Here is a 17,203-nt window from a genome sequence, read left to right as displayed (position 1 = left end):
GCTTGTACCTAAAGGATTTACTTTGGCAAAGTCCTGCAGATTAAAACATACAACATTTTTTGTGGTTGGGTTACAAGCTTGAAGACAGCTTTCATTAGTAGCCTGCTGTAGAGCATGAAAAGATCCTGAAGAAAAACCTCCAATCAGGAATGATAACACACACACACACACACACACATTCCTCTCCATTACAGTATTTCAGTGGAAGGAACATTAAATCAGTTCAGTGCTGAAAGAGGTGAGAAACTGCACTCTTAGGGTTAGTGCACGCTATCATGTACTGTAGGTCAGAGTCAGTGAGAAAAAAAAATCCTCTGCAATACACAATATAGCTCAATTCAATAAATTCACATGTGCACACATCTGGAGTATCTATTTTATGGTGTAAATAAATGTATGGAGTTGTGTGCAGCATTGTAAAAACACCCCAGTAACACACAATGTGAATAAATCCTTTCAGTATATTGCTGTCAGGGTGAATTTTAGATTAAGAGTGCATTGTTTCAGTGTTTGCAAATAAGTGCCATACTCAATTTGAGACATTTAAAACACAAACATTTCCACTATCTGTTATTTTGTTTGTTTATTTGTAAGCGAAACATTTTAGATTTGGGCTGAAATCCGGTTGACTCAGATTTTCCTTATTAGACCATTTTAATTTATTTGCCATATCATGCTACATTCAAGTGCTATAGGAAGTTTCGAAATCTGGGACTTTTGAAATCAGCTGCTAAACAAAAAGTAGGTTACTGTAACAAGCAGAAGCTGCACCTTTGCAAGTAGGACAATTACTATTTTGTGGCCTTCCCCTAAAGAAATAATGGACTCGACAATAAACATGAACAAGAAATGTGGTTTTCACATACACAAACCTTATTGCCATTTTTAAGTGGTTTAATTTTGGGTGCTTAAACATCCCCTGAAAGTCTTTGCTGACATTTTTGCTGCAGTGATGTACAGATGTACTCCGGGACCCTGTCATATCACTGAAGGATGGGGTTATAGGTGACAATGGGGTGTGTTCATAGGTTACAGAGAGCAGCAAGACACCAGTAGTTTTTCAACCTGGTGTTAAGTTGCTCTTTAAAAAGAAGTGGTTCACAGTTTGGAGAAGTACTTATGGTTTGTTTTCTTTTTAAATGAGAGATGAGAAAATTGATATTAATATCATGTCTGTGTGTTCAGCATGGAGCTAGCTTCAGGCCATGATTAGCCTAGCTTAGCATAAAGACTGGAAGTACATGGAAACAGCTAGCCTGGGTCTGTCCAAAGTTCAAAAACATGCACTTTTAAAGCTCACTAACTTACACATTGTATGTCATTTGGTTCATTTTTAAACAGGAATAAATGTTACAACAAAATGTGGTTTTAGGGAGAGCTACAGGCTGAAGCTAGAAACATCCATCCTCCAGCTATAGCATGTGTTAGCACATATTGTAGGTGAGCTTTAATTCTCTGTGCAGACACAATGATCATGAAATAGTTCCAGCACATAACTCACCTTTAATTGTTTTCTACACATTAAACAAACCAAATACAGCATGTTAATTAGTGAGCTTTAGATTGGTTGGTGGTGGGGTTTTTACACTTCCAATTTTATGCAAAGAAAGACTAAAGACAAACATTAAATTAAAAAAACTTCACCATCAGTGTGGCAGGAGGAATTTCTGGCATTCAGGGGGAGGTTCGCTATTCAGCACAGTCAGAAAATTGAAATGTGAAGTGCTCGGCTGATTATATACAGGATATCTCTTATTTCTTATTGCAGACTTTTATATCAAGCCTACAGCAGTGCTCTGAGTCCTGAAGAATAATCTACTGTCACAGTCCTTATGTCTTTTTTTCCATGTCTGAATGCTTCACTGCTGTACGTGTGAGTGACTTCACACACCCTACTTACCCTTTTCCGTTTCATATCTCCAGTGTTTACGATAATTTATGCAGTTGATTATTATTACTATAGCAAAACGTGACTGAACTGTCCTCAGTTTATTCCACAGAGTCTTTTCTCTTGAAGGAATCTGAGTTTACAGTGGAGCATTCCTCATAATAATGATAAAGTCTTCCACTAGATTGTCACATGGGCAGTGAGCCTCCATTATTGGCGATAACAGTGAAAAGTGGTCGAGGATTTCATCCAGAAGTATGCGATCGTCGACGAGTGACGTGAAATTTGGCTCACATGATCGAGACAACAGGAAGTCTGTCATCACTGAATCCCATCTGAAAGATATCAGAGTAATGGCGTTAAGAGATTTACAATAAATGTGCAAAAGATTGATGTGTGTGTGAGGTTTGAAGTGAAACACACCGTTATTGTCGTCCGAGTCAGCAGCCATGTCAGGCAGTGTTTGTCGCAGCTCATTGTACTTCATCTCCACTTCCTGGAAGCAGATCATGACAACAAAAAAACTCTTTGTAGTCCACAGATCAGGCAAATACAGAAACAAGTCTTGGACACAACTTCTTAAATCACTTAAATGAGAAGTAAATGGGAATGTGGAGCACAAAATGCAGGAATTGACAATTAATTAAGCTTCTATGGGTGAATAGTAACATGCTAGTATCACACTGTGAGCCAGTAGTACAGTCATATTGATACTGTACATGTGTCTGCTTGGTTTTGTCAATACAAGGTCTTTACTGTATTAAGTTGAAAGATTGTTAAACGGGGTTGTTGGCTGTTCAAACCCAGCTGAAACCATCCTATTGATATATTTAGTGGTACAGTATATAATGAATGGTGTCTTGAAGGTTTTCTCATGATTTTAAAATTATTATATCCTGAGAAAACAAAAAAAATGGAATCATAGTGGAAAAGATCACGTTTGGAGAAGCTCCTTTGTGATAGTAGGGAAAGTCCAGCACTGCCTCTACTATCTGAAAATATAAAAGAAAACGAGTCTACCCCAAAAACTGCTTGTGAACTTTTACCACAGTGCTATTGAGACCATACAGACATATTACAGTACAGTATGGTCACACATCTACCAGTCTACATCTCACAATGCCTGCGGCGAGCTCACTAAATCATTAAAGATCCATCATCCCACTCAAGCCACCGCCTGTTCGACTTATTGCTGTCTGAAAGGAGATACAGAAACATAGGAGCTCAGACTTCCAGGAAGAAAAACAGTTTCAATGCTGCTTCTACTCGTGTCCTCTCACTCCCCAGTGTGCAATAACTGGAGCACAAACCCAGTACTTTAATAGACTTTGCACTTCATGTATTTTACAGTCTAATGTTATTAAAGCTGTAAACCAACCACTAAATATAATGTTTTCTGTGCACTTAGAAGGTTCTGCAATTTTGTCATCTTGAACAATGGCTATAAAGCCCTATCTACCTATCTATCTATCTATCTATCTATCTATCTATCTACCTATCTATGTCCGTAAAGTGTACAGTACCTTCAGATACTGCAGGTCGGCCTGTAGGAGGCGCAGGTGGGTCATAAGCTGCCGGCTGAGATTGGGACCGTGGCCCCCTGTCTGCGAGGAGGAGGACAGCAGTTTCCTCATGTCGATCCCCAAATCACCTCCTCCTACTCCCACGTCATCATCAGTGCTGCTCTCTTCAGAGGCTCCACCCCAATCCAGGAGCACAAAACCACCTGGATGCAGAAAAGAAAGAGAGATTGGAATGGTTGTGTTGATAAAAAACTACCTGTGCCATCACTATTGAAACCAAAAAAATATTATGATTCCCTCACCGTTGCGTTCAGGTGATAGCTGAGGGTCGTCTTTTTGTGAACTTGCAGATGCTCGGCTTTCATCACACGCAGCAGAAGGCCCCTCTGGACTCCCAGGCAAGGACGCACTCAGCTGACAGCCGGTAGCCCTACTCGGCTTGTTCTCCTCAGTCTCCTCTTTCTCCTCCTCAGCTTCTCTGCTCATCATGTGGTTGAAAAGCACCTGCTTCAGCATCACCACTAGAACAGAAAGAAAGAAGTTTTATGTCCTCATCTGCTTTTTCATCTCAAACCTGAATGACTAGACAACAACCAAAACACGAACTGACCCTTTAACATGTAACTTACATGTCCTCAGAGCATCTTCAGCTTTGGAGGTGGGTAAGCCGAATGCATTGTGCTCCTGATTTTCAAAAGCGATGCCTTGGCGTGAGCCTTCCTGAAGGAGGGACAGTCTGTTTTCCAGCTGCCCATCCAGGAAAGCCTCTAGTTCTTTTTCATCGACCTCATCCAGCTCTTCCTCCGGTCTGTCTGGCACTGCCAGCTCCTCTTCTTCGTCATCTGACTTCATGCCATCGAAAGGGTTGAGACTCGTCGGTGGAGGTTGAATGTCGGGAGAAGAGGCGACGTCTATATCTGGCACTGGAATTTGAAATTAAAGCATTGTTGAAAAACATGTTTAAGGAAAAAAACACTTTTATAAACAGAAATCACTAGAATTTAAGTTTAGGGCTGCATCCAATGATTATTTCCATTATTGATTATTATACATATAAAACAGTTACATCCATTACAAGAGCATCCTTTGTTTGTCGTTGTCAGAAAATAGTCAAATATTGTTTTCTTTGTCCGGACAACAGTTCAAAACCCAAAGATATTATATTTACAATGATAATAAAACAGAGAAAAGCTGCAAATCCTTACAATTAAGAAGCTGGAAGCAGTGAATGGTGGGCCATATTTGCTTGATGAATTGTTTAAATCAAATTATCAAAATAGCTCTCATTCAATTTTCTATCAATAAATGAATTAAGGTAATTAAAAAAATAAAATACATTTTTATTACACTAAAATTACCTGAAGAATGGACACTTCCACTTGCGGTGCCATTAGCATCTTTGCTGGACTTCGGCATCTCACAGTTGATGATCTCAATAGCATCCGGCTCAGCACTGAAACACACTTACATTAGAAACAACCAAATAATCAAACAACACCAACAATCAACGAGCAGCTGCTTTAGTGAACTCACTCAGACGGAGCTGGAGGAGCAACGCTGTTATGAGGTTTGGCCTTCATGGCATCGGCACGCTGTGTGATCAGCCGCTGCCACCTGGATGAACAGAGGAGATAACAGCAGGATGAGATGGAGGAAACAGGTCACATGACGTCATATCGTCATATCTGCGGTGCAAGACCTACGTTCTCTGATCGGACACCGTTTGAGCCGTCAGCTCGTAGATCTGAGCCCCGTTCTCCGACATGGACAGGACGAAGAAAGACTTGTTGTCTGATGAGAACAAAAATTTAAACAAATGGTAAATGGACTGTACTTTTATAGTGCCTTTCTAGTCTTTGCGACCACTCAAAGCGCTTTACATTACATATCATTTACCCATTCACACACATTCATACACTGATGGCAGGAGCTACCACGCAGGGTGCCAACCTGCTCATCAGGGGGAATTTAACCATTCATTCTCATTCATACACCGTTGGCACAGCAACAGGAGCAATTTGGGGTTAAGTGTCTTGCCCAAGGACACATCGACATGTGGACTGGAGGAGCCAGGAATCGAACCTCCAATCTTCCAATTATTCCAACTATAATGTATCACATCAAATTTCCAAATGTATGCATAACACTTAATATACACAGGAATTAAGCCACACACAATGACATCCTACAAGTATCAGAGTCACAGCAGTGCTTTGAGCTAAATACAAAAAAAAAAAAAAAAAAAAAAAAAATACATGCTGATGGTTTTTTCACCATCTTAGTTGAGTGCCTTAACATAAAAATATTATCTATTTAGCAGTAAGAACAAAGTTGAGCTGAGTCTGATGGAAATGTCATTAGTTTTGCAGGTGTTTGGTCATAAACTTAGGTATTCATACAAACAGAATTTCGACCTGATTGACCCACCGACAACAATCACAATCACAATCACTTAGACTGATTCAATAAACCATTATACCAAAAATACAAAAATACAAAAACAGTGAAAATATTATGGAGAGACTAATCCTTACCTGTAGCCACTGGACGAACTAAGACAGTGTTGAGTTTGATGATGGGGCTGAAGGTTTGCTTGGCATCGGTGGCGCTGGCCAGACTCTTGCCGTGGAATTTGAGGACCAGACGTTCGTCCTGTTTCTGCAGTAAAACCATGATGTCCTCCAGGAGGATCGTGTAGAGCTCTGAAAGAAGAACACTAGTGATATAAGACTGTATGTATGTATAAGGAGGGCACCACTGTACCTAACCTGACTGTGCTGTGCTGTAGCAGTTTTAATTTATATCTGTGTCAGTTAATTTCATTATGTCAAGAGTACAATAAAAACTGTTCATATTAATTAATTTTTTTGAATGCAATTACCATATTCTGCTGTGTGTGTGTGTGTGTGTGTGTGTGTGTGTGTGTGTGTGTGTGTGGTCTGACGTAGCTTACTTGTAGGGACATTACACAGCTTTTGTTGCCAATAGGACAAGCCAGACCCAATTAATTGATCTTTAGTCTCACAAAGTAAGCTATGTCAGACTAAAGAGCAATTAATTGTGTATGACTTGTCCAATTGGAGACAAAAGCTGTGTAATGTCCCCAAAAGTGACCTAGAACAACGTGTGTGTGTGTGTGTGTGTGTGTGTGTGTGTGTGTGTGTGTGTGTGTACCAATAGTCTTGTCTCTGTTGACTTTCCAGGAGAGAGGTCCTTCATGCACCATCTTCCTCTTGGTCAGGTCCAGATTCTGCAGGAAAAGAATAAACTTTCAGTAAAAACACAACAGACAGGACAACTTCATTAAAAACTGAACCATCTCACCACCACCCACGACTCGCTATGGGTTCAATTAAAAAAAACTCCAACCACACGTGTATTTTATCTTGAGCTCATTAGCCTGAAAACACCAGTCTCCTACCTTCAGCTCGAGGATGACGGGGTTTTCAGTCTGCTTCAGTGACACGACGTCCAACCGTCTCTGATACTCCTCAAGCCTCTGTGGAGAAACAGCACAGCTCATTAAACACTTCTCAACCCCTGACGGTTAAAAACAAACATGATTTTGAGCTGGTGTTAAGTAGTTTTTGAATAAAAAAAAAACTACTTTATACACTCCCCAAGCACTTTATGAAGGACACGTGTAATCTCATGTAATCCAATACCACAGTTCTCAAAACTTACCTGTTCAGTCTGGCTTTTGTTTGAGAATTGTTTATAATTCTTTTCTTCTATTTTTATTACATTTGTTTTGATAATAAATTTTGTTCTACTTCATTTTATTTTATTTTTAATTATTTTTATTGATTTTATTGATGTTTCTTTTTTGTCTTTTTAGTCCGGCTTTTATTAAACTTTATCTCTTTTATTTCATTTTACTCTTCTTTTGTCTTCTAAATCTATTTAAACCTTTAATAAACTTTTTCTCGGAACTGTTATTCTTATTTATTTATTAATTTGTTATTTGTCACTTGTTCTGTCTTATTATCAGCTTGTCAATCAACTGCAAAGCATCTACATTAACCTGTATGAAAGGTGATTTTTAAAACTGAGGTCATAGTAGGGTGTTGGTATATTGGACTGCATTATATTAAAAAATGTTCCTCATATTTCCTCCCCCCTCATATATACTAATAGAGCGGACAAAATTCTTGGCTCTAGTCTGAACTGACTCATTCAAACATCTGTACCTGTTTGTTCTCAGCCTCTTTGACGGCTTGGTTGACTTGGTTGAGGATCTTTTTGCAGCACTCTGCAGCTTTCTTCACCTTTTCTCTCTCCTCGCCGTCCTCTGTGAGAAGATAAACTTTGCTTAACCAACACCAAAATATGTCATTCTCCCTTGGTGAAGGAGCCACTCTATGATATATATCATTAGGAATTGTTTATTTGAATTTATACCTGTGTACTTAGCAATGTTGTCCAGTAGGAGCGGGTACTTGGTCACTCTTTGCATTTCCACAGGAATGATGTCTTTAAGCTGCAGCCTGCGACACAGGCGGTTACTCTCGGCCTCCTGAAGGAAGACAAAGAACACGATCAACTTCCTGTACAACTTTGGTAGCTTCCTCATCTGATCTGTACCTTTAAAATAATCCTTTTATCAATATTTATCAACTAAAATCACACCTCATAGAACAGCATCAGGGCTTGGCTAACCATTCCCCTCATTTACTTCCGAGTGTTATCTCCTGATACATATAAAATTATTAAATGTGATGATGATACAGTTGATGTAAAGAATCTCTTCTGCTATCCATACATTTCCAAGATTTATGAACTTGAGTGATTAAGTGTGCACATAAGGGCGATAAAAAAAAGTGAGTAAGTCCAGGAGAGGTTAGAAAAGAAGAAATTAGATAAATATAAAAATATAAAAAGTTCAACATACATATCCATATCAAAATAAAAAATAAAGGGGCAGAGAAACAAGATCATTCTCTTGACCCCTCCACAAAATCTGTCGGCAAGGGTTTTACATATTTGACCCATTTATTCCATAACTTAAATCATTTTCTTTTATTATATCTATCTATTCTTGTATTGTGGTTTGTGGTTTAAAATAATAAAATAACAAGGGTCATGTCAAAAATAACCTCCTCTCCTAGAAGTAACAGTGGTGTATAGTATTTGTGCTGACCTGCATGAATAAAGTGAACCTCTGGTCTTTCTTCTGTCTGGTCTTAATGAGCTCCAGTGCAGACGGTTGGTTGCAACAGAAAGTTCCCACAGCTCTTCTTATCTTCTCCTCTTCCTCACCGCTGAACTGTAAATCATCACACAGACACAGAAGATTTACATTAGGAGGGTATTTACTGCAGCTAATGCTCTAATCCATATTAATATACAGTACTGTGCAAAAGTCATCACCATAAAAACAGAAAATAAAGGAAATATGTACACAAAATGTAACACTAATGATTATATATTATTATTAATTAAGGTTCCATCTTGCTATCCTGCTAAGGAAATAAGGAAGGAAGGAATGAAGGAAGGAAGGAAGGAAGGAAAATAAGACAGGAAGGAAGGAAAGAAGGAAGAAAAAGAAGACATGAAGGAAGGAAGGAAGGAAGGAAGGAAGGAAGGAAGGAAGGAAGGAAAATAAGACAGGAAGGAAGGTAAGAAGGAAGAAAAAGAAGACATGAAGGAAGGAAGGAAGGAAGGAAGGAAGGAAGGAAGGAAGGAAGGAAGGAAGGAAGGAAAATAAGACAGGAAGGAAGGTAAGAAGGAAGAAAAAGAAGACATGAAGGAAGGAAGAAAGGAAGGAAGGAAAAGAAGACAGAAAGGAAGACAGAAAGGAAGGAAAAGAAGACAGAAAGGAAGTAAGGGAAGATGGAAGGAAAGAAGGAAGGAAGGAAAAGAAGACAGAAAGGAAGGAAGGGAGGAATAAGGAAAATGGGCCGGATTAGACACCTCGGCGAGCCGGATCTGGCCCACGGACCGCATATTTGACATCCCTGCTATAGACACTGTTTTTTAATACTGCATACACATTTCCTGTATTTTCTGGTTATATTCTAATAAAGACACTGAGAAATAATTACATATGGTCATTATAGCATTGCTAAAACAACAAATCTACTGGTGCCCTAAGACTTTTGCACAGTATTGTATATGTACTGTAGAGCTTCCTGCATAAACTGAATCTGGTCTTACCCACGCCAGAAGATCATCTCCAATCTGACCGATCACAGACGTCTCGCTCCTCTTCCTGATTGCTACCATTTGCTCTGTTACAGAAACTGTGGAGCAGAAAAAGAAAAAAAAATTGAAAACACAACAAAACGTTATCATATAATATTCAGATTTAACATCCATATAGTAATTGGCAGTATGTCCTAATGTACTATATAAAGCCTACAGTGCCTCATTAGCTCACTGAAAGACAGCATGAATGTGTCAGAGGTACTGACGACGTGCTGTAGGTGCTGTACAATCAGTCTTCACTCTAAAAGTTTATTCCTCCTGTTGTGCAAATTTGCTATGGTTGGAAACTTTTCAGAGGAAGAACGTTTCCACTGACTCCAGCTGTTTCCTGTCATTGTCTTCTGCTCTGCTTCCCTTCACATCTGCATCAACCATCAACCTGTCCACCTACACCTTGAATTTGTGATGACATTGCAATTTCTCACTGTGTGTGTGTGTGTGTGTGTGTGTGTGTGTGTGTGTGTGTGAGGTTACCATGAAGCTGAATGATTTCGTCCAGGTTGGTAAAGATGTGTTTAATGTCTTCTGAGGGAAGAACACCGTCTCTGTTCAACCTCTGATAGAAAACACAGTCCAACACCCTCAGCATCCGCAAGTGGGCTCGCTCGGTGTAGAACAGCTCTAAAGGAAGAGGCAAAGGCAAGGGAAATGTATTCGTATAGCATATTTCAACATCAAGATAATTCAAAGGGCTTTACATAAAACATAAAATGCATCAAGACAGGATGTAAAAGCAGCACGTGGCAAAATAAAAAGACATTTAACCCTCCTGTTGTCCTCGAGTCAAGGAAGGAAGGGAGGAAGAAGGAAGGAAGGTAGGAGGGAGAAAGGAAAAGAGGAAAGGAGGAAGGATGGAGAGAAGGACAGAGGAAAGAAGTAAGGGAGAAGGAGAGAGGGAGGAAGGAAAGAAAGGAAGGCCGGAGGGAGGAAGGAAGGAGCCAAGGAAAGAAGGAAAGGAGGAAAGGAAATAAGGAAGGGAGGAAAGGGAAGAAAGAAAGAGAGAAGGAGGAAGAAAGAAAGAGAGAAGGAGGAAGAAAGAAAGAGAGAAGGAGGAAGGAAGGAAGGAAGGAAGGAAGGAAGGAAGGAAGGAAGGAAGGAAGGAAGGAAGGAAGGAAGGAAGGAAGGAAAAGAGGAAGGATGGAAAGAAAGACAGATGGAAGGGGGGAGGAAAGAGAGAGAAGGAGGGAGGGAGGAAAGAAGGAGAGAGAAAGGAAGGAAGGAAGGAAGGAAGGAAGGAAGGAAGGAAGGATGGAAAGAAGGACAGACAGGAGGAAGGAAGGGAGGAAAGAAGGAATAGTCAAAACACACGGGGTCAATTTGACCCAGGAGGACGACACAAAGGTTAAATTGGAAATGAAATCAAGTTAAAATAGAGTAAGACAGATTTGATGTAATAAAAAGCAGACACCGCGACAGATTTACTCTGCTGCACATTTCATATTGTGGATCTGGAGTGTGTCAGCTGTCAGTGACTCACCATTGATGACTTCCTGCCTTTTGATTTCTTTTGGCGTCAAGCTTGCAAGGACATCTCGGCTGACCAGACTCTGCCAGTTCGGGGGGTCTTCTCCACCCTCCACCTCACCTCCCTGGTCGTCTTCACTGTGGATGTCGGCTGGGGTCACCGCACACTGCACCTCCATCCTACTGCCACCCAAGACACGGGGAGAGAGGCTTTTAAAACCATTACTAAATAAGGTCTCATGCAGATCTGTATTTATTACATCAATCAGTCTAAAAATTGAGACTATCAAAGAGAAACTCCAAACTCTATAAATACCTGAAATTTTCCGGGTCTTCCTCCTGTAGCTGCTCCAGGGTGGAGGGGCTGAAGTCAAACTGAGTGCTGGTTGGACTGGATACGCTGTCCTGGTGGTCTCCAGACTGCAGACTCTCAGTCAGTCTGGGCTGGATGGAAAATGGGAAGATATCTGTAGAGAAAACGAGAGATTTCTTTCATTTCTGTCTTTGATCAGCACACTATCGTTATTCTGACACTAATGATTTTTCCTTTATGATCACCATGTTTCACCTCTGATATTCCCAGTGTGACTTTTAATGTGTATGTTCTAATCATGATGTTTATTTTATACTTTTCCTATTAATTACAATAATACTCCTTCTATTTGATGGTATTTTAATAGTGGTATCACCTATAGCAGTAGGTGCAGGGGTCACATGATGATCACCCAGGTAATAAATAATAATAAATTAAATTCTACAACTCAAAATCATACATTGTCTTTATTTTTTTGAGTAACTTTTAAATACTGTATAGTTTTGCCTCTTCAGGCCCAATGATAGACATGCAACCTGTGACAAATGGTTGCAAGCAGGACAGGAAACACTTATCTACAGCAATACTGTCATTATAATAATATGAAATAATTATATAATATAAGAAATCTTTTTTTAAATCAAGCAATATTTAAAATATCTTGTCCATGCAGGGAACAAGCAGTACAAAGTTCTTACTGTAACATTTCATATGTCTAATTCTATTGTAGCTTAATTTTATTTCTAATATTACACTTTTAATTGTATTTAAATCTACTTTTATTTTGCCTTGTGTTGCTTTTATATCCTGTCTTGATGCATTTTATGTTTCATGTAAAGCACTTTGAATTGCTTTGTTGTTGAAATGTGCTGCTATACAAATACATCTGCCTTGCTTTGACTTACTCTTGAGAAACTCTTGGGAAGCTTCAGATCAGAAAATCAGATCAGAAAAGTCTTGTAAGTGTTAATGAAGTGAGTAAAAGTGATCGATAGTGTGCTGGGGTTTTTGGTACTTTAGTTTTTGGAGAGGCAGAGAAGCTGGTGTATCTTACTGGAGTCCGAGTCCTGTCCGCTGGTATCTGAGGCCTGACCAGTGGGGGAGCTGTGTATAGATGAGGTGGTAGAAGGTGAAAAATGGGCGCTTGTGTCCGATCCTTCGCTGAGCTGATTCCCACGGCTCCGTCCAGAATTTGATGCAGAGGAGTCGGACTGCTCGGGGATGCCGAAGGCCGGCTGAGTCAGCTGCTTTGGTGACCGCTGCTTGTTCAACTCTACGGCCTTACCGACTGCACACAGGCAAAAACATGGACACGCACAACAGATATGACACAATCAATGCTGAACACCTCTCTCCTGCATCAAGTTAAAATGCTAAGATTTTCACAACAGTAATTTCACACCATACCTCAACTTAAGGGTTAAATTATTAGTTTTATCCTCACCTGATGTTGAATCCACTCTGCTTAGGCGCCGAGGAGGGCCGAGGATGTTGGGAAATCGAGGCTTCTTCACCTTCTCCTCGCCTTCCTTCTCAGGCTTGATACTCTTCTGCTTGTTAAAATGACACATATTCCTCTTTTAGATGTTTACTTGAAGGGTGTCGATCAATAACGTTAATGTTATATATAATCAATATTCTGTTATATTCTAATTAATGATTAAAATAAAGCAATTACACAAAAACAAAATGAGCTTATTCTACATGTGATGCATTAAATCTGACGTAACACACAACAATGGAACATAGTTACATTTAGAGAGTTTAACATCTTTTTTATTGCTTTATATCAGGGGTGTCAAACATGCGGCCCGTGGGCCAGAACCGGCCCGCCAAGAGGTCCAATCCGGCTCAGTTTCCTTCTTCCTCTTTTCCTTCCTTCCGTCTGTCCTTCCTACCTTTCTTCCTCCCTTCCCCCTGTCTACTTTTCCTTCCTTCTTTCCTTCCTTCCTTCCTTCCTTCCTTCCTTCCTTCCTTCCTTCCTTCCTTCCTTCCGGTCTTCTCTTCCTTCTATCTGTCTTCTCTTCCCTTCCTTCCTTCCTTGATTCCGTCTTGTCTTCTCTTCCCTTCCTTCCTTCCTTGATTCCGTCTTGTCTTCTCTTCCCTTCCTTCCTTCCTTCCTTCCATCTGTCGTCTCTTCCCTTCCTTCCTTCCTTCCATCCTTCCTTCCTTCCTTCCTTCCTTCCGGTCTTCTCTTCCTTCCATCTGTCTTCTCTTCCCTTCCTTCCTTCCTTGATTCCGTCTTGTCTTCCCTTCCTCCCTTCCTTCCTTCCTTCCTTCCTTCCTTCCGGTCTTCTCTTCTTTCTTATCCCTTTTTTTTCCTCCCTTCCTTCCATCTTTTTAATGGTCCGGCCCACATGAAATAAAAGTGGTCTGTATGTGGCCCTTGAATGAAAATGAGTTTGACTCCTCTGCTTTATATCATGCACACATTTGTGGGAAAATAGACTTATGTGAGTGTTTCTGCAGGAGAGGATCGTACCTTAATCTTGGGCAGGAAATTAATACGCGCTCTCTTATGTTCGAGGCCGCGAGGCTCCTTCACTTTCACCCCGAGGTGCTTCATATAGGTGAGAAGCACATACTGCATTGTTTGGCTGCAACACAACACGACACACAGTGAAGAAGAGAAGCAGACTGTCATTTATGGAAGTATTTATAAACCTGTAAACATTTATTTACTATACAAATATGTATTAACTCTTACATACTCTTCATATCCTACAACCTCACAGTATATTCTGGGTCAGTTTTTACTCGGTCTAAGAATCACCTCATAAAAAGTAATTTTGAGCCACAGATCTGTTTAGAAAGCATCAATAGTCGACCTGACTGATCAATAAATGTGATTAAACCTTGATTAATGTTTCAGAGAGCAGAGAGAGTGTATTTTTTAGGTTTTACACCACTCATGTCTGGAGAAAAAACACCTACTATCACACAATATCATGTCCTGTTTTATTTAAGACATGAAAATATAACATAGAAATATTTATTTAAATGTATTTTATTGAAACTGAATATTACAAGAGAGCTGTGGGGTTTATTGTATAACCATTATAGCCTTCAGTCTTCACTGCTACATCATAAAATTACAGTATTATTACTCTCTACATATATACTTTCTACTTTACACATACTTTTTCCACATACATAAATCCCATATTCATGAAATTGAAGAAGGACTTTCATCCAAAATGACTCATACATATATAATTATAGCTCCGTACTAAAATAACTGAACAGAAACTAAAAACACTTCTCCAGAGACAGACATTACACTCATTGTCCAACAGCTGACTGATGATGTCAAATATGAAATAAAAAAAATAAAAACTCCCTCCTCTTACCACTTCTCTTCTTCTGTGGGATGTGAAGTCAACCTGCAACAAGCAACTCGGGTTGAGCACACACACACACACACACGAACATGTACAAGGAATATAGGAACTGAATATATACACGTGTTCTTGAGTTAATGTGTGTGTGTGTGTGTGTGTGTATGTGTGTGTGTGTGTGTGTGTGTGTGTGTGTGTGTGACTCACAGGATATCTTCTATCTTGGTGAGGATGTGTTCAGCACAGGAGCATTCCTTCTCTATGGCCTGCTGGTCTTTTCCTCGCTCTGACTCCAGCTTCGACAGCTCGTCTTCAGCCAGAGTCAGACCCATACTGCGCTTCTGTCTGCACGCACACAACACAAGAGCATAAATAACGTCATTAAAAATCAAAGGGGACTTTCTGACAACGGAACTGTGACAGAAACTTTAAAAGAGTTATTGTTTCTCTTTTATCTTCCTCTCTCACTTCTGTATGAGTAATGTCTTTTCTTGTCTCTTTCTCTGCGTGTGTGCATGTGTCGTCTGTCCTCCTCCCAGGTGATGGAGGGTGAGTAGCTCAAGTCCTACTCTGTCCTTGTGGCAACTGGAAGCTGGTTGGCATCTTCTTCATCACATTCGTCATATATATATATTGAATCCTTTGTAATTTTGTTATCCTGCTCCATGCTGTATTTCTGTAATATATCTTTGTTTTATTTGTTGTTGTTTCTTATGTTTTTTTCCCATATTAAACTTTTTTTTTTTTTTTTTTTTCGTTTGAATTATGGGTTTAAGGATAGAGGATGTTGTAAAGGCTCCTGAGGTAAATTTATCCTCTCTGGACAGATTCCTTGTCCTCTACCTGCAGGAGCCTGGTGGGTTGAGGTGGGACATCACCATATTTGATTTTGGTTGTTCAGTTTCATTTACCTTTTAGATTTGTACAATAAATCTGTTTTTAGTTAAAGCTCATGTGTTCTCCCCTCTTTTTTCCATCCTTGAGCCGGATGGTGACATTTGTAATATTTGTCTGTACAAATAAAATATGACTTGACTTGTAAGATTAGTTGTACAGCTGTGTGAACGCTACCTGAAGTCTTCCAGGTTCTTGTGCAGGTCTGGCAGGAGTGCGTCCTGTAACTGCTGGGTGTACTGTTTGCAGAGATCCTCTGGGATTAACTCCAGCCTCCGCTTCTCTGTATGAAGAAACATGCACACACCCCAAAAACAGTAAGCCTGGGAGCATTATTGAAACTCTCATCTCTACTTTAAATGAATTAATTGCTTAAATTGGCAAAATAACAAAACAGTTGATTCATCCATTCATCTGTCTGACACTTTGTGGCTTTCTAACTACTGACCATAGTATTCATTTGTAGTAAAACTCATTTTAAACTGAAGGTTCACCTACTTGTATCTTTTTACAAAGCTTGTATCAAAGCCGCTGGATCAAAAGTTTAAATAATCTTAATCTTTATTGGTAACCTCCTAACCATCATCACCACTGTTTCATTTATTAAGATGCAAAAAACCCATAATGCATTAAATGAGTAAAAGAATTGTAATGCCTAGTGATGCAATGTGCAATGGCCGCTAATGTGAAAATTCAAACAATGCGAGAATCTTGATGGACAAGTATGAAATGCGGAGGAGGTGTGCCGATGTTGACGAAAGAGGTTTTAATCAAAAATAATCTTTACAACTAACACATTTCAGCCAGAAATGATTGTCAAATTTCATGTAACTTTGTGTTTTTTAACCTGGTTTGCTTCGTTTCCACCTGGCTCCTCAAATAAAGCTGAATTCATGGGGTGACCTGAGGGTGTCAGAGTGCTGCTGAACACTGCTGAAGGCTCCTGAACACTCCTGAACGCTCCTGAACGCTCCTGAACGCATCATTCCTTAAACCTATGTGATTTATTTTTGTTTTGTCTGCTTTTCGTCCGGTTCTTTGTGTAAACCTGCATATACGGAGCGACCCGAGGTGCCAGATTGTGAAAAAAAAAGTGCTTCTCTTCTTTGTACCCATGTGCAGATTTACTGTCTCTCACATGTTGTTGCTTGCCTTGTTTTTCTTTAGTGTGAAGACTGAGTAGGCTGTAGAACTGAATTTCTCTTATGGGATAAATAAAGTTGTCTGAAGCTGATATTTCTTTGAAAGACATGCTGATTATCAGAGTTGGTGGAAGTTTTTAGCTGGATAACAAACCCACATGTTAAAAAATCTGATACATTTGACATCATGTATAGATGAATATTCATAATAAGTATGTCATAGTGTGTAGGGAGGTTTGCTGCGATGTGTTATTCTCTTTGCTGTAGATAGTTGTTCTTATTAATCAGAGACAGTTCTGGTTTGTTCTTCCTCTACCTTCTGTTACAGTAAAGCTAGGCTCAAGCTTTAAAAACTAGCCTTCCAATGTCTTTGTCTTTCCCCTTGCAGATCGTTCAATAGTTGCCCATCAAGAGTCTCCAAATCTCGGAGGTCA

General features: G+C 39.7%; 1 protein-coding gene across 1 annotated transcript in view; it reads right to left on the bottom strand.

Annotated features, from left to right (window-relative positions):
* Positions 1-1,076: 1,076 nt before the first annotated feature.
* Positions 1,077-17,203, bottom strand: part of arhgef12b (Rho guanine nucleotide exchange factor (GEF) 12b) — a 43,587-nt gene continuing 27,460 nt past the window's right edge. The window contains 22 exon segments of the mRNA XM_053332327.1: positions 1,077-2,384; positions 3,412-3,932; positions 4,041-4,334; positions 4,770-4,864; positions 4,945-5,025; positions 5,115-5,202; positions 5,946-6,113; positions 6,586-6,661; positions 6,833-6,910; positions 7,602-7,702; positions 7,813-7,927; positions 8,552-8,677; positions 9,568-9,653; positions 10,093-10,239; positions 11,096-11,262; positions 11,399-11,549; positions 12,450-12,683; positions 12,840-12,945; positions 13,878-13,992; positions 14,746-14,778; positions 14,941-15,078; positions 15,805-15,910. Of these exon segments, the coding sequence (XP_053188302.1) occupies positions 2,028-2,384; positions 3,412-3,932; positions 4,041-4,334; positions 4,770-4,864; positions 4,945-5,025; positions 5,115-5,202; positions 5,946-6,113; positions 6,586-6,661; positions 6,833-6,910; positions 7,602-7,702; positions 7,813-7,927; positions 8,552-8,677; positions 9,568-9,653; positions 10,093-10,239; positions 11,096-11,262; positions 11,399-11,549; positions 12,450-12,683; positions 12,840-12,945; positions 13,878-13,992; positions 14,746-14,778; positions 14,941-15,078; positions 15,805-15,910 (3,383 nt within the window). The 3' untranslated portion in view covers positions 1,077-2,027.

This window comes from Scomber japonicus, chromosome 13 (genome assembly GCF_027409825.1).
Source record: "Scomber japonicus isolate fScoJap1 chromosome 13, fScoJap1.pri, whole genome shotgun sequence".
Lineage (NCBI taxonomy): Eukaryota > Metazoa > Chordata > Actinopteri > Scombriformes > Scombridae > Scomber > Scomber japonicus.
The sequence above is the reverse complement of the archived record's forward strand: the minus strand, read 5'-3'. Positions and strand labels throughout refer to the sequence as shown.